The sequence below is a fragment of the Notechis scutatus genome, chromosome 1, assembly GCF_049901735.1.
Source record: "Notechis scutatus isolate UNSWTSFEM ecotype Mainland chromosome 1, rNotScu1.2, whole genome shotgun sequence".
NCBI lineage: Eukaryota > Metazoa > Chordata > Lepidosauria > Squamata > Elapidae > Notechis > Notechis scutatus.
In genome coordinates, this window is record NC_142009.1 from 26,414,857 (window position 1) to 26,441,238 (window position 26,382).

The following is a 26,382-nucleotide window of genomic DNA, read 5'->3' on the forward strand; positions in this document are numbered from 1 at the left end:
AAGGGCCTCTTGAAGGATTGCCTTCTGCCATTTTTAGATAATTGAGGAAGATAAGGATCAAATATGAGGCGGTTGGCGCGCCTAGGGGTCGACCTACAACAAAGGCCGGGAGCCCTGGGAAATTCTTTTACGCCCCGTTTCTTATTCGTTTATAATTAATCTGTTTATTTTATTTGTTCTTATTTCTTTGTGTGTGTGTGTGTGTGTGTGTGTGTGTGTGTGTGTGTGTGTGTGTGTGTGTGTGTGTGTGTGTATATATACATAATTTTGTAAACTTATTCAATTAAGCCGCCTTTCTCTGTCTCTTAATTTTCCTCTGATCTTGTAATTGTTGAAGATCTTTTTTTTTTTTTTTTGAATCAGAAAGACTGATCAAGTTGATCAAGGCAACGACAGAGGCCTTAAGGGCGAAGCCAAGCCTATACCAGACTGCCTTCCCAGGCGGAACCGGGCGGAAGTGGTGAGTAGTAAACCGCGGCCGCTACGGCTGGCTGTGGGGGAAGCCAACAAACGGAGGTAGGAAACAAGCCTCCAACAGAAACAAATCAAAATCGGGATTTTAGTCTCTTCTGAGCAGGCCTGCCGGTCCTGCTGCTTTAATTAGGCACGCTGCAGCGATAAGGAGAAAACAAAATGGCGCCCGGCCACGAGGTGGCGCTTAAAATGGCAGCCGCCTGCTACGTGGACTTGCAGGGGCCCTTCTGCAGCGACCAGGAGACTCCCCAGGGGCAATCCAAGGTCCCCAGGGGAAGGACAGAGAGAAAGGAACCAAAAGGAGTTCAAACGGCAGAAAAACTGAGTTGGGTGGGGGGGAACGAAGCGAAACGGAGCGTTTTAAAGAAAGCGGAAAAAAACAGCAGTAAGGCAATGGGAAGGGGTGGGGGGGCAGCTTGTAAGGTTTGCTAGCCTTCCCCCTGGCACCCCCTGGGGCCGGGAGAGCCTCCCAGGGGACTCTAGAAATGAAAAGGGGACCAACTGCGCAGGGCTAAGCGAAGAAAACAATTAAATGAATTAAAAACAACCTGGAGAAGAAAGAATACGAATCAAATAGGGCTTTCCTGAGACGGCCAAGAGCACATCCAAAAACTGCCTACTCTGCACGAAGGCTGAGCATAAACTGGGGAACGTGGTGGCGAGCCACGTGATGGAAGGAGGAGCGTTCCTCAGAAATTAAGCTCAGCCTACGACAGCAGAGACTGAAGCTCCACCCACTCTCTGGAAGATCCGAGCAGCTCTAAGGAGAAACAACTGTTAATTCCTGACAATGGTAATGCTGCCTATTTAATTATTATGAGGACAGAAATAGAAGTTGGATTTGGCATTTAACAAGACCAGGGATAAATCCTGCAACAGTTCATAGAATTTTCATGTATTTCATTTAATAGGAATTTAGGTCTCTTTATTTATTTACACATTTGCCCAATTATAGAGTAGATTCTATTCCCTAAAAGTTTTGTAATAAATTTGTCTGTAGAATTTTGTTTTTGTGGAAACAACTTGGAAAAAGACATAACATCAGTTTAGATCCCAGGCACCCATTGGTTTGGAGCCAGGGGCTACTGAATGGCATCTTTTAGCATGGCTTTCCCCTCCCTTTGTCTCCCACTGCTAACCCAGTATATAGTAATAGATTACAAAAGCAAGAGAATGCTAGGTGCCACACAGCAAAGGCTTTTCAGTTAGCATGTTCCAAACCATTCACACAGTTCCTATGTTCATTCCAACTCAACAGTGGTGAAGTTTTTCTTACTGGTCAGCAGTCACATAATTTGCTCAGTCCTGCTTATGCAACTCCCAAGACAGAAACATTCAAATGGGTGGCACAAAGCAAGAAATGCATTCTAACAAAGGAAACCAAACAGAATTTGGCAGTATGCCAGAAATCAATCTCATGGGGGAGACCAAGCACTACTGCAGAGATATTCCAATAAAAGGCTTACAAAGGGGAGCAGGACAAGACAATAGCAGCGTTAGAAGAAAGACTGTAACCTTCAATCACTTTCTCTATAGATTTTCTCAGTCATTTTTCAGGTCAGGCAGTTGGAAAATAATGACCTACCGTATTTCTAATCAGTGTCGTTCATGAAATGTCTGGAAAAGTCTAACATTACGCTCAGAAAAGCAACCTCTGCAGATCTCAGGTCAGAATACTGTCCAACGTGACCACTCGGACCTGCACGCTGACTGGATGCCAACAGGGCCTCAGATCAAAGTACATTCTACTCCAAGCACTGCAGCCATCCTCACTACACATATCGATTGGCATGGCATACAGAATATGATCTATTCGAAGTAGTATTCCTACCTCACAATGATTTGTGCTTGTTGTATATCATCCAGAATCACTTTCCATAAGAAGGTCAGCCATATAAATTTGATTAATAAATGAATTTGATTAATAAATGAACAAATTCTACTCAACAACACTTTGCAAAAAGCACACAACTATACTAAGAATAATTAATATGTGCAAACACTATCTATCTATCTATCTATCTATCTATCTATCTATCTCAAACAATTATTAGGATTGCCTATGGTATAAAACAGACATATTTTTGTATATCGTCAATTGTCAGTCTTTTGTATTATTTTCAATATCTTAACCAGTTGGTTAACTGGCCAACAAATACTTTCAGTATGTTCATTTTTTATATAAAAACGATTGAAAAAACATGAGGCCCAATCAGGAGCAGATACATAGAATGGGTAAAGGCTGAGTCTCTTGAAATCATTTATATTCCTAATTAATCTCATTTGCTTATTATTTACTTATTTATTCTGTACTCTGCCCATGCCCAAAGGCTTTGGAACCTATAAAATGGCAGGGGAATAACAATGCAGAAAGTGCTCTCTAATCTTGCCCATCCGTGTTCTCTTGGAGTACCAATGGCTGTTTAACCAAGATAGCTACCAGCCCAGAGTAGACAACATGCCATTTATGATAAATTAAAGAAGACTAAGACATGACAAACTGCAGACTGTAAGACAAACGTGATGTTATAAAGCAACCAAAGAAAATTGTTTATTTGTTGGAGGAGGAGGAGGCATGTTGCAGCAATCTGAACAAAGAGAAAACATATGGCTGGGAAATAATGTGTCACACCTATATGCCATTAGGCAGGTGAGGCATGTTGCAGGTCCTGTTAGCCAAGGAATGCTGGCTGGCAGGAACCATGAGACGTGCCTTCTCTTCTGTATTCCCTACTCGAATATTCTCCCTTCAAATATCTGTTAATCTTTTGTAAAGCGTGAAGAATTGGTTGTGGGCCCTGGCCTGGGCCCCCAAGTGTATTAAGGGCCTCATTTCCTGGCTGTATTAGGGTAGCAACAGTTTTACTTGAGGTCATTTATATTGTACTCTTTTTATGTTTTATGATATACACCACCAAGAGTCACTTGTTGAGATGGACAGCTATAAAAATCAAATCAATAAATGAATAGCAAATTTTATTGTCACAAGATTATCACAAAATAATTTCAAACATACATGTGGCACTAGTGAAGCCTGATATAAACAGACATCTTGGCAAGTTGAAGGCATCGAAAGAAAAGGAGGTTGGGGGAAGACCAATAACACAATATATGCAAGGTTTTATAAAAAGGTGGCTTGGTTTTGCTCCAAAGCTTAAACCACTTAAAATATGACAAGTGACCTGTGGAAAAAAACTTTAAAAAGCAGTGGTAAGAGAGTATGGACACAAAATGAACAGAGATTGAAAAGGTAATACATAATTTTTCATCCTCTTCATTCTCCATCCATACTACATCATTATTTCCATTTGTCTGGCAACTATAAGCAATAACTTAGAAATGATAAGAATGGATAACAAATAATAATTAGAATATTATGAAGGGATAGATATATACCACAAAAACATTTTATACTGGAACTGTAAATGTTATATTTGATATCTAAAATCAGAAAGAGACATTTAGGGACATCGAGTCCAAATCATTCAGTACAGGAATTCAGTTAGGCATCCCTGACAGATGGTTGCCCAGCTTTCATTTTAATATATCCTCTGAATGTTTAACATCCTTAAGATATTTCAGAATAACTATTATAGCTCTCTTGTCTTTTCCCAATGTAAACTTTCCCTTAATTTTTGAAAAATGTAATTCATTTTCAAAATGTAAGAAACATAGAAAATAGGAAGGGGAAGGATTATTAGATATGTTCGCCACCTTGAATTATTTATAAAAATAATAAAGTTGGGAGACTTTATACATACACACAGACATATACCATGTTTCCCTGAAAATAAGACCCAGTTTTATTTTCTTTTGGGCCCCAAAATAAGCACCAAGTCTTATTTTCGGGGGATGTCTTACCCGCTTACCTTAGGACCACGACAGCCAGGCTTCACATGCCCCGACAACTGTCACACCGCTGCCCAACTTCTGTGGCTGCTCGCAGCCAGACGACACATGGCTTGTCATGCTGGTGCCACTGCTCATGTGCCATGTGGCATCCTAGTGGCGGCACCAGTCCAATGCACCACATAACAGCCATCCATCAGTGGTGGCACTGGCGTGATGCGCCACATGGCGTCCGACCGCAAGCAGCTGCAGAAGTCAAGCAGTGGCACAATATGTCTCGGGGCATGGGAGGCCCTGCTGCAGTGGTCCAAAGGTAAGTGGGTGTGGAGTGCATAGGGAAGCTCCACCCTCCACCCTAGTTTGTTTTTTACGCATGCACCTTGCCCGACCTCGTACAACCAGACTGTGAGATGGAGTGGGTGGGGTCTTAACCAGGGCTTATTTTTGGTGTAGGGCTTATATTAGGCGCACATGTAAAAAAATTAAGCTAGGTCTTATATTTGGGAAAAACACACACACACACGCACATAAAATCTCTATATGTATCCCAACTTTATATATACACACACCATAAAGAGTGATAGAAACTGAAGGACATGGCTTTTAAAAATGAGAAAAATTACATCTCTTTGAAGGGACCTATTTTTTGATACATAAAGAAGCAATGAATTAGCTTAGGTTTGAGATTCCACGCAAGTATCACTAGCGGCAAAAGTACGTATAGTGGAATTATATAGCACAGGTTATTTATTTGCTCTTCTAAAACAATGGTGGGCCAGGGACCACTGGTGGGCCATAAGAAAATTTTGGTGGTCCGCAGAGAAATGTCCCCCCAAAGCAATTAATCCATGCTGCGCGGAAACACAAGGCTGCGCCACCCACATGGCCCGCCCGCCCATCCGCTGGCCCCCACCTTTCGGTCAAGCGCAAACCTTACCTTGAGTAGAGCCACGCAAGCTGGAACTGGAAGGTAGGACCAACGGCGGGGGAGGGGGGCTTGCTGACGTTGGTGGGAAAGTCGGTCCCATATTCCAGAGTTGCAGGAGTCACAGGACTGGCCCTTTGGTCATCCCGGAGCAGCTGCTCCTCCGCCTGCACCATGGACTGGAGGAGCTGCTCCGGGATGACCAAGAGCCTAGTCTTGTGACTACTGCGGCTCTGGAATATGGGACCAATTTTCCCACCAATGTCAGCAAGCCACCATCAGTTACAATTCATATTAGTGGTCCGCAGAATTTAAAATTATGAGTTTGGTGGTCCCTTAGGTCCAAAAGGTTAATGACCCCCATTCTAAAACATTTTGACTCCTGAGCAAACAGGTCTCTTTAATGAGAAATTAGTTACAGAAATAGAGTCGGTTATTATAACAGAGATATTGCCTATACTCTGAATCTGAGCTGATGGAAGCTATCTTGGAAACAGATACTGGGGTCACAATTGATAGTTTAATTAAATTGACCTAAGAACAAAGGCAAATTGACCTAATCCAGAGTGTAATTCTGCCTATTTATCATGTAAATAGTGATTTATCATGCAATTTATCAGACTCTCTTCAAGTGCTGGGAGAGGAAAAATGTTTTCAAACAGGACCGTGGGGTAAAACCAAGCATGATGTAATTAAGAGACTATATAAATAACTTAACTGTAGTTGTAACAGTGAGGAACAGGAATTTTCCCAACCCATGCAGCTGTCTTTAGAATTTTGTATAAGGCCACAGAACTTCAAGCTTAACTAAGCAACTGCCATGGCCAAAATGGTGTCTGCAAACTATTAAATGGTTTTGTTAAAAAAATGCTGAATTACCAACCTTCAGACAAAGGTTATAGTTCTTTTCATATGGAACTACAGGTGAGCAGCCAGATCTTAAAATGCAACCTGAAACAACAGCTCTTGTCACAAATGTGTAGAAACACTGGTAGTTGATTGTCTATGGAGATTTTCAGTCATGCAGGTCATGGTTGTCTCACAAGTGCTTTTTCAAGAGGCAACTGGACTTTCTGGGTTTTTCTTTGAAGACATTTTTCTTCTCATCCAAGAAGCTTCTTCAGCTGAAGAAGCTAAAGAAGCTTCTTGGATGAGAAGCAAGATGTCTTCAAAGAAAAAAACCAGAAAGTCCAGATGCCTCTTGATAAAGCACTTTTGGGATTGATCATTGATTGTCCTGCTTTGAATTAGAATTAATCAAAGTGCCATCACTGCGACTTTAAACAAATTGTAACCACTGATTCCAAAATTACATTAACATTTTCAAGTAGATCTCCAGCCATCTCTCCACATTATCTTATTACAATCAACAAGTGAATTGCCCAGGTAATAATCTATGGCAGGCTATCAAGTAGAAATTTAGAATGTAACACTTTGGAACAGAACTCAAGTGAAGTGACATTGAAAAGGATTATTAGATGTGATATGCACAAGTAGAAAAGGCATTGAGCATTTTCCCATAGTGACAATGGCCTCATGCATCCAAACCTTTTTTACTGCTTACAAAAAATGGCTAATGTTCACTATTAGTACCATTGGGGATCTTCTGTCCTCTGCCTCTTCTCCAGTCTTGTATGATAACTTGAGAAAATATTTCTCAAAATAGAAGGCCCACATTGCAGCCCCAGTGGGAAATAAGGAAAGTTTTCAGATCATTCCTTAATAGATTCTACAACCGTACAGTCCAGAATATGCCCTTCACAATGACATCACTGCCCCGGTGTCAGAACTGACTTGCAACCAGCTTGAAGAAAGATGAAAAGAAGTCCAGCACCAGTAAATCATGTAGACAGCTTAGCCCAATTTATACTGTCAGCATTTCTCTCTTGAGGTCAGCACAGAGTAGAAATGAATCACATTCCTTAGGAGTTGTTCATCTCTCAGTGCCTTTCCCTTAAGTTTTACTTAATTACTATATCCAAAATTCAAATTATTTAGTACAAGATGCCCTTAATTTTGCCTATCCCAAGTTTTGAAAACATTGCTGAAAAAGAGGCAGAAACTGAGGATGAGGCAAGGATTGGCTGAAGCAGCTGCCTAGGGAGGTTGAGACATTTCTTGAACATTTTCAAAAGAAGATCAGACAGATATTTATTAGCAGCTGTTTAAAGTCTGAGCTTAAAAATCTACAGCTGCCCTGAAATCTGAAATTACAAAGGCCTGTACAAAGATAGAGCATACAACTCTTATGTTACTTCCTTGAAAAGATATATACTTCAGCAAGAAGCATAGTGCATCTTCCAAGCTGTATTTTAAATTGTTTCAAAATTTTCTGTTCCTTTCTCCAGTTTCCTCTTTCTTTTGTAAGTTTAATAAAGTGCAACAAACACTAGTTTTTCAAGCAACTATATCTCTGATACTCACATTTTAAAAACCTACCCCATTCTCCACTTTTTCCCCTTTCATTGCCTCTTATTAGGCTATAGCAAGTTAATGGGAATTCTTAAAGAGACATCATCGAATGGAGCCTGGTCTCAAAAACTGGTTAAGAGGGTGCATCTTTGGATCCAAGAGAAAATAACCACCCAAATATACACAGAGCTATTTATCTCCAAAACACTAAGTGCCATGCAGTCAGAAAAATCCAGGAAGGCTCATTTAGGAAACACCTCAGTTTTAAATGCCAATTATTCCATCAACCAGTCTCATAAATATTTATGGCAGCTCAATACTAGGGTGATCAAGACTGAGTTTTAGACAGGTCATACAGAATAGTTGGGACATTTCACAGCAGGGTAAAAAGCTTTTCCCTTTCACCATTTAAACATAATTGAAGCAAGAACCAATTATCAAAGGACAGCAAGAAGTCAAAGGAGAAATATAACAGCCACACATATAAATGAAACCATTGCAGACCTCTCACATCACTCCAGTTTTTCAGAAGTGTATTCATACAGTTCATACAGTCACACCAGAGACACTGACAGAGGAGATTTACTTGACTACTCAAATACTTTATTTGTAAGATAAGTTTACGTCCCCCACCCAAGGAGGATTACAAGACCTCTTGACCTCCATCCCCCTGTCCAGCAGGGAAATGGGTAGCCTAAATCAGTTTTATCAGGAGAACCTGGTGTTTCTTATGACACAGCACAAAGAAAAAGTGCTGTGCTAGAAAGTACTAGAAAGAGTACCAGGCACAACAACTGAGAGAGAGATAATGAAAAATATAATTAAAAGAAATCTGAAGGAAGGCTAGAGCTACATCAAATGGGATCTGACAGGTAATCATGACCACGCTTTCTCTTGCTTTCTGCAGCAGGTACAGAGAAGACATGCTGGAATTCTAAAATGTTCTTGTCATGAAACCTCATCTACTTACCACAGAGATCAGGTACACTGCCAAGCTGAACGGCATATGTAGCATTTGTTTATGATCATTTGTTTAACACCTGTTTGAAGTTATGATGCCACTGAAAAAAAAGTTACTTATGACCAGTCCTTGCACTTATGACTGTCATAGAGTCCCTGTGGTCATATGATCAAAATTTGGCTACTTGGCAACCAGCAAGTATTTACAACAGTTGCAGCATCCCAGCTTCATGCAGTTGTATTTGCTACCTTCCCTGGAAGCTTCCAACAAGCAAAGTCAATGGGAGAAACCAGGCTCACTTAAGAACATCTGATTAACAATCATGGCAAAAAGGTTGTAAAGTCAGGCATGACTCATTTAACAACTACATCATTTAGTGATGGAAGTTCCACTCCAAATTGTGATCATAAAGACTACCTGTATTGTAAGCAAATACAGTCCAGAAGTGACCAATTGCCAGCTTGTAATTGTGCCCCAGCAGACCAGGGGTCTGCCAGCAAAGCTGGCTGAGGAATTCTGGGAGTTGAAGTACACCAGTCTTAAAGGTGCCAAGGTTGGAGACCCCTGCTCCAGCTCACAATCTGCCATAATATACCAAATACAGGTTAGATATACCCCACCCGCCCCAAAAGCCAGCTGGGTGATTCTGGGCCAGATTCTCTCAGACCTAGGAAGAAGGCAATTGCAAATAACTGAAATTTTACAGGGACTTGTCCATGCAATCGCCAGGAGTCAATACTGATTTGAAAGGAGGTGGGTTCGAGCACACAAATACACATACACATGCAATGATACTTCATTAAAAAGTAGAAAACAGTAAACAGTATTGGATACATTTGTCAACAGATTACTTGGTTTTCCTCAATTCCCAGAGGCTGTGTTCATGTAAAAACAAAAATACAATAAATATGCAGGGCCCAAAAACAACTGCTTGGTTTGTAGATGCTTTACAACCCAACCTGCAATGACTGATTCAAACGAGAATCCAGAAAATGTATTCATTCCATAACCAGGCTATACAGTACTTATATGTACCCAGAATATCTCATAAAATATCTCAATTTCCAGATGTTGCATTGCTCTGAAAATTTTATTGATATGTGTATGTGTGTGTGTAAATTTGTATTTTAAATAAAATTATCATGCCTATAACAATTTAATATAAGCACTTATTTTCCAAGGGGATGATGGAATGTATTAACTTGGATTTGGGAAAATTGAATCTTTTTTTTTTTACTTTAGGATGGATGCATTCACAGATGAAATTGAACCAGCAGCTCCTAAAATATATGAATTGTCTGTTTGTATCTGTGTAGCACTTTCCTGATAGTCACAAAAGTAAAAAGTCATTTTCTAGGCCATCCAACCCAGTGGACCAACCATTCTGCATTCCAAAGGTCTACAGAGTTACTCAGTCACTTCTGTACCTATGGGCTAGTTCATGTATGAGTTTCTATGTGCTCTATGCACAAGTCCTTACTGAGCGGACTGGTTAATACACAAAGTGTATATTCACATATCTCTAATTAAAGGCTAGGAATATAATCCTATCCCACAGCAGGCGATCAATGACTTGCTGGTTAAAAAAAATAAATCGCAAACGGCCTTGCAAAAAACCAAGTCATTGGGATGTTCAGAACCTACTCCAGTTAATTTGCACCCAGTTTTGCAGAATGCCAGGCTTGGGACTTAATATTTTTCCTCACAGACTTTTTGTTCCCCTCACTTCAACCTTTTTAAATTCTCCCCTTTAGGCCAGCCAGCCCAGACATTGGTGAAGAAGTCAATGGCAGGGAGGCAGACAAGACTCAAAGAAACTCCCGAGCCTCAAATTCCCGCATGGTGCACACCCCAAATTTAGAAACTGCCTGCAGAGGCTGAGACCGGGAGACACGCGAGGACTCAATTTCCCGGCTTCCACGGCAAGAAGTCCGAGCGCCCCTTCTGCGGCGACATCCGTGGCGCAGCAAAGAAAGGTATTTTTTTTTCCCCACTCCCTGGCAGCAGAGGCTTCTTCCACTGCTTCCCGGGGAAGGTCGCGCCTTGCCACCTTCTCTCTCAGCTATCAAGCACCATCCCCATCCCCCGAGGACGCTCTGCCGAGTCACGGCGGCCTGTAGCGCGCTGGCAGGTCCCACCTGGCGAGGCAGGAGCAGGACGCGGCCGGGACGTTTGCTCCAGCGGACAGAGAGCTCTCGCCGCCGCCTCCGAGGAGCGGAAGCGGGATGAGGCAGCGCGGCCCCTCACTAAGGGAAAGCCACTGCCCGCCGGCCCCTTAAGAAAGGCGAGCGGCGGCGACGACGGCAACCGCAGCCTCGAATAGGACCCCTTGCCCCGATCTGTCTCCGCTCTAGGGAAGACCCCGAGCGGCGGCCCTTTCGGGCAAGCGGACCGAAAAGGGTCCCCCGACCAAGCGAGGAAGGGCCATGACAGGGCACTTTCCGCCTCCCCAATGCCCGCAGGCGGCGGGAAGGGGCTCCCTCTTGTTGTTCTGCCCTCCCCAACCGCCTTCCCTTCACTCACGGCGGTGCCGGCGCGGCAACGGCGGCTGGCTGGCTCCGTCCTTGCCCTCCCGCCGACCGGCCTGACTTCTTACGGTAGCAGAGGCGGCGGCGGCTCCTCCTCCGAGTCCGCACCGACTGGGTCGGCTTTGCGGGGAGGGGGAGGAGGCTCCCACGCATGCGCCGCCCCCTAAACAAGCACAGGATGGCTAGGCCTCATCTTCAATCCCGCCCTTCCCGCTGTCATAGCAACCACAAGGGCGAGTGATTTGCTGCTGCTCCCATGACAACCGAGGCGAGAGAAGTCCCGCCTACACGCTGCCTCATAGTGGCAACCTCTTCGCGCAGGGTCTCTGACAGATCGAGAGAGATCGCCATCCCGGAGGTAGTGAGCTCTATCAATTGAGCTCTTGCACACAGGATCCGGTTCTGGCGAACCCACTTCTTGTCTTTGTATCCACTTCTTTTCGGTAAATCACTTTACCGTGATCCGCGGCTCCTCTTCCCTTGCGTTTTAGCAGTTTTTCCACCGATTTTAAAAAAATAAAACACAGATAACTTGGGAGTTTCGTACTCCTGACACTGTCTATTTAAAAAAATATTTCCAGACTTTGTAACCCTGAAAAAAAATGTCTTATTTGGAAGATACGTGCTCTTTGTCAATTCAACAATGCCTTCTTGTAAATTGTAAATCCTCAGTTTGAGATATTTTAGTTCACTGTACTGCAATGGATATTGTAATGCAATGAACAAAATACTTCTGTATACTGTATGCTTCTGTACATATGTAAATTCTATTGAAATCATGTTCAGTTCATCCTATAAGTTATGAAATGCTGTCCAAAGACATGTCTTGATTTAGGCTTAGTACATCCTGACAACTGCAGTATCTTTCTTGGCTGCCCAAAGGGACCTCTTTTGGAAGCACCAGCCACTGACCTACAAACATTAAAGAAATGTTACCAGCAGTCTAGAAGAATGTCAGCTAATGTTCCCTCCCTAAAAATGGAAAAAGTGGAATTAGGACATGTCATTTCAAACTTGGTGAGAACAAAACAAGACCTATGCATGGCTGAAGTTAGAAACAAGAGGAAAACAAGCTAGCTGACTCTCAGACACCTTAGAGTGTGGCAAAAAGGTAGATCTTCATAAAAGCCATTGGATGATTATGATGATAATGTTTCATGACATTCCCCTCTGTTAAAAGCCTTTTGACAAGACAGCTCACATTTTCTGCCTTTTAAAAGAACAATTGTAGAAACCTACGTTGCATACCTATGCCAAGATAGAATAACTCCCACCTTGATTGCCTTAGGAATTCTGGGAACTTTCTCCTAAAATATCTAGAATGTATCTTGTTGAAGAAGGCTGATGTATTACATCATAAACCTTGATAAAATTAGAAACGTTTTTATAAATTATTCAGATATTTGTGAAGTCATGCTAATCTAATCCTGTTACCCTCTTTTTTTGGACAGGAGAGCTATCTTGGTTGAGAACGACAACAAAGGATTTTATATTAAACTCTTCACTGAAAGCCAATGCTGAAAGGACCAACAATTTCATATTCAGAAATACAAAAGGGAATAATGAAAAGTGGTAGAGGTAGTCCTCGATTTACCACCACAATTGGGATATAATTCCATTTCTAATTGAGGTGATTATTAAGTAAGTCACACCCAGTTTTACAATCTTTTTTGCCTTGGTTGTTAAGTGAATTACCTTTGACTGTTAAGTGAATCACACTATCATTACATTAATCTTATTTTCCCCATTGACTTTGCTAGACGGAGCCAGCTGGGAAGATCACAAATGGAGATCAGGTGACCCAGGGGATGCTGCAAGAATCATAACTACATCCAGTTGCCAAGTGCTTGAATTTTGATCATATGACCACAGGGGTGCTCCAATGGCTGTGTGAGAACCAGTCGTAAGTCTCTTTTTTCAGTGCCATCATAACTTGATTTTGGTCACGAAATATATGGTTGTAAGTTGAGGACCAACTGTAAACTGTTTCCAGATCAAAGATGGGATGTGGCTATTTGTGTGGGGAAGGCAAAGAGCTTTAACACTGCACAAAGACATGTTTGCGTGTTGACATTATTTGCCATTATAAGCTCCAGTGCCAAGTCTGAAATCTGGAACAAAGTTGAACCTTTTCTAATTAAGTGATGCATAGGCGAATTCACAGTGATTAGAAAGCTATAAACAAAGGTAATAAAGCCAGCAGAATATGAGGAAGGGCAATCTGGAGTTCAATACAGTGCAGCTTTTTTAGAATGATGTCAGCTGAAGAGGAAAAATGCTTGTGACATTAGTGGTTGAGACATATTGGAAGGAACTGCAAGACCCTTTGGACTGAAGGCAATGACAGAGAGCCAGTTTGGTATAATTATCAAGGCAACAGCCTAGAAATTGGGAGACTGTGATTTCATGATCCACTTTAAGCACAAAGCCAGCTGGGTGACCTTGGTCCAGTCCACTCTCTCTTAACCTTAGAAAGAAGGCAATGCAAACGACTTCTGAAATCTGACCAATAAAACTGTAAGGACTTGTGTGGTCAGTTTCCAGGAGTCATCTCCTCCCTCCCCTCCTCCCTCTCTCTCTCTCACATTGTTGGTAGAAATATCCTTCTGGGTTCAGTTCCAAGTGGGGAAAAAGACACTGGAAACATGGAGGCTGTTTGGAAGGTTTAATGGTGGACAGGAGGACCACATGGCCTGGAGCTCCAGAGTGAAAAGGAAGGTGAAGGAAGAGATCAAGAAAGAGCTGAGGTGCTGAGTGCCTGGGTTTTATAACCTTTGTTGGGATTTGAATTGAAGCTTGTTTCTAATTGGTTGTCAGACTCCCATGAGGCCATGCAGGGGCAACTCTGTAGGCTGTCCTGAGTTCCAGGCTTGGTTGAGCCTTGCTGGATGATGATGCACTGAAGGGGCTTTTGAGCAATTGCTATAGCTTTACCTGGAGATCTTTGTTATGTAAAGTATTCTGGCCCAGCCGTTAATGGCCCACCCATTAACAAAGGTGGGGGTGAGCTTCTGCTTCTGAGGTGAGTTTCTGCTTCTGAGTTTCTACTCTTTTTAGAGAAATATTCTGCCTTTTTAATATTTCCTAGGATATTTCATTTTTCTAGGAGAGGGGTGGGTGCTAACTTCCTACAACACACACATAAATAATTGGCAATGATATTAAAGTATATAACAATAAAAACTTACACTGCAGCTAAAGAAGGGATGAAATCCACCTTAAGCTTTCTTTTCTTCAAAACTGCTACGAAAAGATCGCCGTACTACATTGCAAGATTACAGGAAAGTTTGGTCCCCTTACCTTATGTTACATAGTTCTCATAATTTCTGTCCCAGAAGTTTAGATCATTTGACTGTCTCCTCCACTCTTATTCAGAGATCCCATGGCTCTACGGTCTCTGCATCAGGAGTGTTGGTGGCTGTGTTTCAAGTGAGCAGGGCAACTAGGTCTTTAGTTCTAATAGTTGTGTATCAACTCACCCTGCTTGTCCAGCTGCATCTATATCTCAGAGCTCAAATTACAAGAGAATAGAAATGACCATACTCAGTTCTTCTTTAAGAAGGAATTGTGTTGTTTCCAATGTTACTAAGAGGAGAAAGAGTTGGAAGCTGTGGACTTCCTCAGGGTCTCCCTGTCTTTTATCCCTTAATTCCACAAATGAATGCAAAACTCAGGCAGAAACCAAAAAGCTAGTTGACAAAATTGGGCTAACAAGCCAGGCCCATCCTCTTCATTCAAATAATGCATCCCAGGATCCCTCCATAAGTTGAGTGTCTCCATTTATTTCTACTTCCTAAAATCCAATGTTATCTTTTATGTTTTGCTTTAAAAAACAACAACACTGAGATAATACACTGTAAGAAATAACTAGAAAGACAATAAAAATTAAAGAAAAGGCAGCAAAAAAAGGAAACAAGCAGAATAAAAATATTGTATGGGCATACCCACAGACTCCTGCATAATTTAAGAGAATTTACAAATATTTTAAAAATACATGTTCCATATTTCTATAGAAGTCTTAGGGAAAGTCTTAGAAAAAGCAGAATATTCATCCCTTATGCCACCTCTTCCTATCCCTTTTATCATCAATAAGCATGGCAAAACAAAATTGAATAGAAGGGCAGTGCTAAAAATCAAGCCCTCTTTCTTATCTAACCCATTAAGTAGAAGTTTAAAGCATTCTCTTCATTAAGACCTGGAAGGCAAATGTAATCCTCTCTTTTTGCCTATCTACACAAATAGAACAGGAAGTGTGTGTGTTTTCTCTACAATCTTGCATGTCCTTGGGCATGGTTTCCCAACAATATTTTGAGATACCAGGAAAACATTTAACCTTAAACATCTCCATTTGAAAGAATACTCAGAAGTGGTGTATATCCGCCTGTTTCTCTCTTTCTTGAACAACAGATCTGAGAATAACTTACCAACACTGTGGAATTTTTTGGATTCAATCTCCAAATGGTGCTTCAGAGTATGGAGAAATACAAACACTACACTGTCTAAAACAGGGGGTCTCCAACCTGGGCAACTTTAAGACTTGTGGACTTCAACTCCCAGAGTTCCTCAGCCAGCTTTTTTAGACCAACCCTGGTCTAAAACATATGCACAGATGCGTCTGAGCTCAAGCAACTTCTCTCTATCCTGCTGCAGGATCCTGGGAAAACATGAAGCTACTTTAAGGTGTTGCAGATAGGAAACATGTTTGCAGCCCAAAGCTTGTAAATTACAGAGAGTGCATAGCATGGCCACAGCATTCAAAACAGAGGTGAACTCCATCATTAGAGAAAAAGTTACAGCAGCAACAAAAATGAAGGAGGTTGCTTGATGTTCGTAAATGAGTGGCAAAATTACATTGATGTCATTTGATGGATCAGTGAGACAGAATGCTGAGAAATATGCTTGCTTCATGGAGATCAAGTTAACCTGACTATTTAAGTTTGAAGGCAAATATGTCAGCTACACCGAAAGCTGATGGACTTTTCAAGTTTGCATGGAGTCACTGTGACATTTTATTAGGCCATCCCTAAATTGCTATCTAGATTACCAAGCAGATGGGACCAACACATCCAAAATTTTATTCACTTCTTTGCTATCATTGATGGTCATTGGGAATTTGCTGACCAGATAGGCTAATCCTGATAATATCCTGATAACAAAATCCTAATATTGCACATGAGAGCTGTGGGGGCGCACTGGTTAGAATGCAATACTGCAGGCTACTTCTGCTGACTGCCAGCTGCCTGCAATTTGGCAGTTCGAATCTCACCAGGCTCAAGGTTGACTCAGCCTTCCAACCTTCTGAGTTTGGTAAAATGAGGACTCAGAATATTGGGGGCAATATGTTGACTTTGTAAACTGCCTAGAGAGGACTGTGAAGCAGTATATATGTCTTATTGCTATTGCTATTTTACTAAGAATTTTGAAGAAATGCCAGGGCGGATAATGGAGTAGGATTACCCTTGATCCCCTGCTGAACACATCTATTTCTTCTCATGTTTAGGAAGAAGCTCCTGAAGCAATATGGTTTCTGAGAGGTATGTTCACCCACTTTATTGAAAGAGAAACAGTGGGCAGAAGAAAAGTGCTGTTATCTAGTGACTTCTCATGAAGATGGTGAGGGTGAGTTTAAAATAAGTATTTCCCGAATGACAGGCTAACACAAATGTTTCCAGTTACAACATAACAAGCATATACAACTAAGCTACTAGACTTTTACTTCTCTGAACTCAAGTTGGAGGGAAAGGGAAAGGTCAAACTTGGTATAGAGCCCCGTTTGAGACACTCCGTCAAAGTTCAGTGTTGGTGAACTTATCTGGCAACGGGGGCAGCAGCACTTTTCTAGATGGCCTTTAAAGGTAAACTAGGAAACCAAAGCCATGTGTACCAATGTTACTTTTATCGTACAGTTACACTAACAGAAGCTTGCAAGTCTGAATGTGCCAGAACAGTCCCACCTTTTATCTTCATGTGAACTAAGGAAGGACTTGCCTGAGTTGTTTATGTATGCTACAGTTTTACCCCAAACTTAGATTCCTTTTATCTCGCCTTTGTCTTAGTAGCAGCTATTTCTACTGTAACGAATGAAGGCAAATATACGTGTCCCAGGATGATGTTGCAGGATCCGGGCTGGGTCAGTCACTGGGACCAGAGGTTTTGTCTCCTCTCATGCTGGAGCCCATTTTCAGGGAACTTCTCTGGGCTGTTCTGTGTGTGGTATTTATATGGTGCCTGTTGTGTATAGCTTTTTAGATATAGATTGGGGAGTTCATGGGCAGCTATTAAGTTCTTGGCTGTTGTTTTTTTGTGTTGCCAAGCCTCTGCCTCCTACGTATTTGATAAGATGGGGGCACATCTTCTGCCTGTTTCTCAAGGCCATTTCTCTATTCTCTATAGTGGCAGAATTCATAGAATGAGATAGAGTAATGCTACATCAGGCGTTTTATGGGAAACTGAAAACACCGGTGTTGAGCATCTATGTATTCAGCTGGTTGGCTGAATACATAGAAAGGGTAGAAAGATTTCATTGATAAAACCTACCCAGACCTGCAAGCTTTAGCTGTCCAAACACAGAGAGCACTAATCAGGGTAGACTATATGAATGGATGAGAATACTTCTGAATTCTTTTGTTTTCTGCTTCTTTGAATTTTCCATTTGGCAGTCTTTGCATAGTATAAAACCTGAATATATAAAGTGGTGGGCACATTCACACAGTATGTTACTCGATGGTGAATAGGCAGAGCATAAATTTAATAAAATTTAATAAAAATATGCAGTTTGGTTAGTATTAACTTTGCATTTTTGTCTGCCTTAGTGTATACATCTATTATTTGATTAGATTATGGTTTAATGTGTTGTATGCTCTCAGCAAATCAATTAATTCAGTAATGTAGGTTAAATATTTTATGTGACTACAGCCGTATTGTCATTTTATGGTGGGGAAATAAGCACATTTAAAATTGGAGATGGGGGGCTGTTTACTGTATGGTGAAAGAGTTTCATATAGACTGATTGTATAGAAATCTTATGCTTAGTGTACCAGAGGTGGTATTCAGCAGTTTCTGACCAGTTCTGGAGAACCGTAGCAGAAATTTTGAGTAGTTTGGAGAACCCGCAAATACCACCTCTGACTGGAGATTTACAGTATCCTTCCCCTGCCATGCCCACCAAGCCATGCCCAGAGAACCAGTAGTAAAAAAAATTGAATCCCATCCCTGTAGTGTAGCACAGGGGTGTCAAACTCATGGCCAAATGAGTCACGTGCTGGCCCCACCCCATCCAGTTTAGCGAAGGGGAAAAAGTCCCGATATGTCACGTGAGGATGCCATGACAACGCGAATTTGACACCCCTGGTGTAGCCCAACATAGGTAGTTCAAAGAGTTTTACTGCCTTGGTTTGCCCTTTGGATTCCAGAATATTTCATCAAAATAGCAGAACCAGTGAAACATAGACCTAAGAGAAAAGAAGAAAAAGTGAAAAATTTCATGCCTTTCACTGTCAGAGGCAGTGAGACTGCTATGCCCGATAAACCCAAAGGTATTTTAGTCATGGAAACAGATTCTTAACTTCCAACTATTAATGAATGGTTTAGCTACTCTTTATCACTTGGATCTGCTTAGAGGACTTTTTGATGTTTTCTTCATACGTATTTTCTTTTGTAGTTGTCTTTCAGAACAACTCCCTCTTAATTATGCTATTCCGATCATATTTTAAGATTATGCTGCTGCCTCATTTTTACACTGAGGTCTTCCGTTCCTTTGAAGAGTTCATATCATGGAAGGAGACACTCTATGCATGATCTTCTAAGGGCAGGAAAGATAGAAAGATGAGCAGAGTTATAAATGCTGTGTTTTCTCTCTAGGAAATGAACCGTAGAAAAGTACGTTCCATTGAATTCATCAAACCAAAGCAGAACCAGTGAAAGGAGCAGCAACCTTTCTACAGGACAAGCTACATATACTCTGTGTGTATTTTTCTGAGTATAAAGGTGATCAGCTTCTCTTCTCTGCTTCAAATCACTCCATTTCAAAGACACTTGCACAATTTGGCTCAAGGTGTGGAATGCAATTCTTTGTCCCCAAGTATCTGGGGCTCCATGAGACTCTAAAAAGCACTGCTGTAAGATATGAAGGCTTTTTCTGGGACTGCATTGAGGCAGAAACTTATGTGCTGTGCTATAGGCTTTCCTCCTTGAGAAGAAACTATCTTCTCTTCTGTTTGAGAGGACTGAGGATTAGTTGTAAACCCATCATCAATTTTCATCGTATTATTTACCTGGGGGGGTCTAGTCCCCTTCCAAGGCCATCACTACATGGCAACCCCAGATGCAAACTTTAGTTATTTTCTGAGGGGAATGCTTGAAAAATGCCAAGCAATCAAGGAATACATTGTCTATCCTAGGAATTGATAATTATGACTCAAGCGGTCAAAGTTTCCACATCCTAATGAATTTTCCACATTAAGATATACTTGGGCAGAGGGCTGGAACAAATGTCTACATGGGATTGTAAATAGTGTTGGAGTATGGATGTGTAGAGAATCTGGTTTAAGAATCATTTCCCAGATCTAGTATTGACAAGTTATTCTGGATTTAATTGATGAGAAGCTGAGAAACTGGCCATATTAGACTGCCTCTATATGTGTATGAGAGAATAAAAGAAATTAAAATGCAAATACATTTATAAAATTCTAAATGGCATGAAATATTATTTGAAATATTACCATTTACCATATGTGCCTGCCCAATTTTAACTTAGTATCAAGACATTTTTCTCTTGATTCACTACTGTCTGAAATGCACGTCTACAGAAAGTGGTCTAGATTGTGGTACTGTGTTAGTGGTGATCCGTCGTTCTTAGAAAAGGTACCTGTTTTAATTTTGGTGTGAAATGGAGGCAGTTTTAAACAACTCCAAGATTTTAGCAGGTTGCCATAGCTGATGCTTTGGTAATTATCTAATGTTTAAGCTACATCGATATTAAGGCACGAGAACTTGCAGCACTTACCAATTCACCCCCAAGCGTTAAGGAAGCTCAGACCTGGTTATTACTTGGATGGGAAGCCACCAGCAGGAAATCCTAGGAACCTAGGCTACTTTGGGAAGAACATTTGGACAGAAGAAGGCAGGGGTGAACCATTTCTGTAGTCATTAAACATATTTTTCTTTTTTAAGGCTCTTTCCAACTACAGTTACTAAATGTCAGGTGCATGTTTTCCATGTTGAGGTTCATCTTCTCCTTCCCTGCGATGCCGAAAGACTGGTTCTGAAGCACAGACCCAAAAGCTTTGTATCATGAGAACAATCTTTAATGAGGAAACATATGCACTGCAGGTGCTAAAACAGTCATTACAAGACTATTCCAACATGTAACAGGGCAGGGCTGGCTGCGCTCACAAGCCGAGTCCTCCATTGCGGTCCTGGGAGCTGAGGACTCCGTCACGCCTGGCCACCCAGCTTCATATACCTATGGGTACCAACTATTGAGGGGAAAGTGCACAAGGAACAGTTCACATTTCACGCTATTTCGGAGGGAGGCATTAATGGGCCGAGGGTGAGGAAACGGAGGCTTCATGAGCCCCAACAGTCAGCCAGGTGGGCGGGTTAGCACCATCAGGTTGGGAGAGGATTGGAGGGAGGTTTCAGAGCACACATGCTTCTCTCAAGTTATCCTCTGGCTTGAAAGGCCAGTGAATAGCTCAGATAGGAAATTCTTCCATCCCTCAACATGGAGAGGAGAAATACTCTGTCGCATTGAGTATTAAAGGAATCTTTTACCCCCAAGCTCAGAGTAAAGAAGGTGGCGGGTGTGAGTGGATGGAGAAGCTGGTTCAGCCAACCCACACCAATCCCTTTCTGTTGTCAGCGCTGATGGGAATCAACTTCTGCTCTGGTAGCTCCTCCTTTACAAGATGAGGAGAAGAGGCACTAAAGGGACAGGGCAACTAGGTTCTGCTGCTCTTTTACCCTACCTCCAGGCAGGAGGGGCTAGGATTATGGTCAAGAGGCTGATACACTTGGACAGGACAAGGCCTCTCCTTGGACAGAGACGTCTTAAGAGATTGGGAATAGAAAGCTTCAGGATATTCCAGTACGTTAAAAGAGAAAAAAAGCTACAAAGAATGAGCCATGAAGACAGTTACTGTTTGATATAGGCCAATGGGAAGAGCAAGACAAAACTTCTTGGCTACTACCATATTCTCCTCCCACTCTAACCGTAGATTGTATTATCTTACAGGAGCCGGGAGGACAGCTCTTTCTCCTATAATTGAGTGTGCCCAACACTCATTTTTTTACTTGGGATACAGAAGAAAGGGATATCATCTGAACTTGGCCATCTTTTATATAGTCCTCTCAAGAGCTTTCAGTTAAGAATATGTAGCAAACCCAAACAAAAGGGTAAAAGCTCACAACTGTTGGTGACATTGTCCTATGAGACAACAGAGATAAAGGGGGTTCGTCTACCCTTGGGTAATTCTTGGCTGACCCTTTCCCCTTGCACAGTAAGTACAATGCCTGAATGGGGACCTCTGTCCTCCAACCCAGCTAAGCCCCACCCTAGCCTGGCCCACACACCTCCCCCTTCTATCCTACAGCTAGCACACAAAGCACCTTTATTTCAGTATTTTTTTTTCCACGTGATGCACAAACAAGTCAAAATGTCACTTATCCAAAAACCCAACGTGCAAAACAGAAAGGAACCGGCACAGACAGGCCCCCTTGGCCCTGTCCCCTCCCCAGGGCTGCCCCCTCTTCCCCCACAGTACTTGGGGGAGCTCCCACCTTCTCTAGGAACAATGGCAGGTCCTCCCTCAGTGCATCACCCGGCACATAGTGCAGCTGTGGGGTGAGGAGAGGGATAGGGCCCTGTCATCTCATTCCCAGAGGGGAGCAGGTGGCTTCGCAGGGCATGGCATTGGGTGCAGGCAACAGAGCGCTTGCCCATGTCAGTGGCTCCGGTGAAAAGTGTGGCTGCCATAAGCTTGCAGGGTGTTGGTGGCAGCCAGGCAAGTGGGGGTGGAGATGGTGTCCTTAGTTGGGGGACAAGTCTGGAGGGCAGCTACCAAATGCCACTAGACCTGCCTCCGGGGGGAGCGAGAATCCGGGCCGAAGCTCGCTTTGGAACATGGTCATCGATTTGAGAACCTGTGGCAAAAAAAAGGAAACAGAGAAGGTGCAGGGTCAAAAGCAAACTGGCAAGGAGAAACCACATCCCATTCACCCTGTCCTTACAGGGTCACTACAAAGACCAGGAGAAATATCGCCTGCATTTATAATTTAATTTTTATAAAATAATTTATTTGAAGTCATCTTCAGTAGAAAGCAAAATAGGACATGTGTGAATGAAAGAGTAGAGATGGGTTGGCAGTCTTTCAGATTAGCTTTACACAGCAGATACTCCCTCCTGTAATCCGTGAAGAGAGATTTCAAAGAGATCCTTAACCTTGTCATTAATAAAGTTTTGTGAAAGTCCACAATTCTTGATTGTGGAATTTCCAGCACCCAGCTCTGTAGAGTGGAACCCATAGATTTCCCCCTCCTCCATTTTCATAAAAAAGGTATTGTAAGTTTTTATATATATGGAGTGATCTGGAATTGAGAGGAGCTCTCTGTGATTCTCTTGTCATGGTCAGGTCATGCCCTGGTAACCATGGGATTTTCTGGCACTTTTCCCCTTCTGTGGAGAGATAGGAGCCATTAGAACAGTTCTTCCTTGCTGACTGATGGACCCAGAAAGGTTCCAGAGAGAGCCAGAGGTTGTCCTAGCAGTCTTCTGCACTATCCAACTTAAACCTTAGCGCCACTTGGAATGAGAAGGCGGTTTTGGCCATGGATTGGATTGTACCCATGTGACCTCTCCTTCCCATGGATCCCATTGCTCTCTATGGTTTATGAGGGAGCTGAAGGAAATGAAATGGGAGAAGACAAGGCTAAAGAATCACTGCTGGACATTGAAGGATTAATTCGACCAAACAGGGATAAAAGCCTCTTTTAAGGCCTATCTTGTGGTGGTTTGCCCTTATTGTGTTTGCAGATTGCTGTAGAGGGACCTGAACCCTTCTGGAAAAGGAGAACCTAGAGATTAATCTGCAAGGTCGGGCAAAGTAATTTTCAGAGCCTCTGTCTAACAAAATGGCTGATTCATTTCCAGTTAGATACCAGCCTTGGTGCAGATGGAGATGCCTAGGGCAGTTTTTCCTTATTCTGGGAATAAAAATTGGTTGGGCCTGTGGAAGAAGACCCCTTAACTGCAAGGTCAGCCACCTGCTCCCTCCTGCTGCACCTGCCCCTCCCATCCACCCATCCCATCAGGTACAGCAGAGGGGGCTCCTGGTCCCATCTGCGAAAGAACTCCATCAGATGGGTCCTAGAGCCTTTTCTGTTGCAGTACCTGCCTTCTGGAAGATCATCTCTCCTGAGGTTAGATTAGCCCAACTCTTCTGGCCTTATAGAAATCCCTCAAAACAGTTTTTTCCCCCACAGCAAGCAGGGGATCCCTGGTATAGTGATCCTGCATACTGTCTACATCTTATTGTTTACATTTTTCCACCTATGGTCTTGTTTTATCTGTGTTTATTGTTTTGGTTGCTTTAATTGTTCTTGTTTTAACTGGTTTGCAGAACAGTTTTAATTATTGGTTTTATTGTATACCACGCAGAGTCATTTCACATGAGATGGGAAGCCATATAAATTTGACAAATAAATAAATGTATAATCTGGAAGAGAAAAAGATGCGCTGAAATCTAAAAGTCACCAAAAGCAGCATATTGCAAGTAGTTAACCTGAACATTTTATTTTGTATAAAGAGCCAGAGGGAATCCTGAACAGTGGCCATAGTCTAAGTAATGGTGAAGGATAAATGTGTTTCTCGTTTCTGGCCTACCTAGGGACTACATCTTGGAAGCAATTTACATTTCAATTAAATATTAATGGGAAGTTTTTATGTAATGAAAATAGCAGCTTTAGAGAGGAGTTTTTTGTTGGAATATAACAAGAAATGAGGTAGAAACATCTAAACAATATTGATTGTTATGAAAAAAAAACCCAAATAAGGTCAGATCTATTAAGAGCTTGGATAGGACTCCATTAAAAATCCCAACTGAAAACATCTTGGAAAAAAATAATATTTTTTACATAGTTAGCAAAGAAAGTACATAGATGTGTCCATGAAATCAGCAAAGAACTGAGTTTGAATTGAGGGAATCTTTAGTCTTTTAGCAAAAGGTGATGCAAAAGCAGTTTCTTCCATGTGTGTAATTAGTATCGTGTGATGTACTCAGTTATTAGGCTTTCGGAGACATGGCTAAAATAAGACTGCAGCCATAATGTTTGGGAAGATCCCTTTATAATGAACACAAACTAAATCTTTGCTTTCCATTACAGATTATAAATCCAGACTTGTCAGACTGGACCATCTGGCTTCCAAGGAGGATTGAAAGAAAGGGCTTTTCCCAAAGCTGATGCTATTCTGCCCTTCAGTGTCCACAGTTGGTGGTTGTGCTGACTTCACTTCAGCTACCTTTTTCCTTCAGAGCTGGTAGGCGCAGATGATCCAGCAAGAAATGTCAGTTCCACTTTGGTTGTTCTGCGCATACCAGAAGGGGAAAGCTGAAGTTGGCTCTCGGACAACCATCATTTTACAGAGCTATAGCCAATAGCACTTAAGACTTATATATTGCTCCATAGTGCTTTACAGCCCTCTCTAAGGGTAGATATATTGCCCCTCAACAATCTGGTTCCTCATTTTACTGACCTCGGAAGGATGGAATGCTGAGTCAACCTTGAGCCACTCAGGATCGAACTCCTAGCAGTGAGCAGTTAGCCTGCAATACTGCATTCTAACCATTGCACCACCATGGCTCCCTATAGCATTGGCATATATTTTCCTGAAATTTTTGGCTGGGTTCACATAACACATCAATCCTAAATTAGTAAAATTGGTATCTTCATGTAAGGTACTACTCTGCAACAAAATACATTTATAGCTGGTTCACACAACCTGTTCAGACAGTAGCTGGATTTGTTGACTGGTGGAACCACAAACTCTTCAACCCCATTTTAGCTGCTGTTAGTGGACTATGTGAACATAGCCTCTGGCCTTGGAAGGTTGCTAAAAAAATGCTAAATGCAAAAAAAAAAAAAAACCCATACAAACCAACTTGCTATTTTAATGCAGCCAAAATACTCCAATAGACTATTCTTTCTCAAGCTCTTGATTCAATCTCCCTACGGACAGTTGTAGTCAACTAATTTTATTTCTGCCCTTTCCTTTTTGACACATATCATCTTCTGCCTGGTCTTCCAATCCTCCTTCTTGTCTCTTTCAGCCAATATAGAAGTCCACCACCATCCCCGCCCATGAAAAGCATCAGGCATTCTCTAAAAAAGTCAAGACAGGGCTAGGAACAGGCAGTGCAGGCATCAAAGCAAATCAGAATGGGAAGTAGCTGTTTAGAAGCAAAGGCATGGGAGGATGAAGGGGTGGGGGGATGGGCGGCTCAGGACCAGATCCCAGTCCTAACAGGGAAGTCTGGTCCCATAGGTAGGCTGTATAAAATCAGCCAATTCTTCTAAGGAAGGACTTAGAAAGTAGTCCTGTGAAGATGGGGAGCGAGGAGGAAGCAAATAATACATAAGGCAAAGACATAGAGGAGGAAGAGAGTAATGCTGGCAACCTGAGTCAAAAGGAGCATGAAGGGTGGGCAGGGTGTGCCATTTTGCTATCCACCCCAAAGAAGACTTGCTCCAGCCCCCTCCTTACCGGAAAGGCTGAAGCTGGATTCGTGGAGGTCCCTCATGCCCCCATGTCTTGTGACCGGCCGAGTGGGGGTGTCTGCAAGTGGTGTCCCCGTCTCTTTTTTCCCAGCGTGCACAACCATGGCTACGTCCCCCAGATATGGGGTGCGGTCCACGCCTTTAAGCTTTAAGCTCTAATTAAAAAAAAAATACACAAAATAAAGGTCAGCTTTGGCCCTCCCCAAAATACTATCTGTGGAAACTCTTTGGAGAGCCAGGCCTTAAGGAGTTAAGACCGCCTAGTGTGAGAAATCCAGATTAGTCTTTTGGAGTGGATGATGGGGTTAAGACAAGTATGAGCAAATGGTCCAGCCAGGCTCTCTTAGCTGGATGAAGGTTAGAAGCCAGTTGCCTTTGACCAGAATCTGACTTAGTCAGCTGGATCTTGCACAGGCCCGATAGTTTTGGGATGGGTTACATTTGGAGAGGAAATTCTGCAG

The 26,382-nt window shown here is 42.2% G+C and overlaps 2 protein-coding genes and 1 long non-coding RNA gene across 12 annotated transcripts in view; 1 reads left to right on the plus strand and 2 right to left on the minus strand.

The window, feature by feature from the left end:
- Positions 1-11,354, minus strand: part of MAPRE3 (microtubule associated protein RP/EB family member 3) — a 45,419-nt gene extending 34,065 nt beyond the window's left edge. Inside the window, exon 1 of one of the 8 annotated variants that reach the window (XM_026671564.2) lies at positions 11,145-11,354. In XM_026671564.2, the coding sequence (XP_026527349.2) occupies positions 11,145-11,302 (158 nt within the window). In that variant the 5' untranslated portion in view covers positions 11,303-11,354. Of the gene's footprint in view, positions 1-2,059; positions 2,191-11,144 lie in introns of those variants that run through there. The other 7 variants (XM_087959369.1, XM_087959359.1, XM_087959386.1 and 4 more) reach the window with 7 other exon arrangements.
- On the plus strand, positions 10,465-19,809 carry LOC148132714 (uncharacterized). Of its 2 annotated transcripts, none has more exons than XR_015748471.1 (5): positions 10,465-10,597; positions 12,601-12,790; positions 12,910-13,052; positions 16,650-16,768; positions 19,010-19,809. It is a non-coding gene; the product is annotated as an uncharacterized LOC148132714 (long non-coding RNA). The 2 variants fall into 2 exon arrangements; XR_015748470.1 differs by having other exon boundaries at positions 12,601-12,779.
- Positions 19,810-20,422: 613 nt separating this feature from the next.
- Positions 20,423-26,382, minus strand: part of DPYSL5 (dihydropyrimidinase like 5) — a 71,023-nt gene continuing 65,063 nt past the window's right edge. The window contains exons 12-13 of one of the 2 annotated variants that reach the window (XM_026671482.2): positions 25,908-26,076; positions 20,423-22,291 (exon numbers count right to left, since the gene is read on the minus strand). In XM_026671482.2, the coding sequence (XP_026527267.1) occupies positions 22,206-22,291; positions 25,908-26,076 (255 nt within the window). In that variant the 3' untranslated portion in view covers positions 20,423-22,205. The remainder of the gene's footprint in view (positions 22,292-25,907; positions 26,077-26,382) is intronic. The other variant, XM_087959353.1, reaches the window with a different exon arrangement.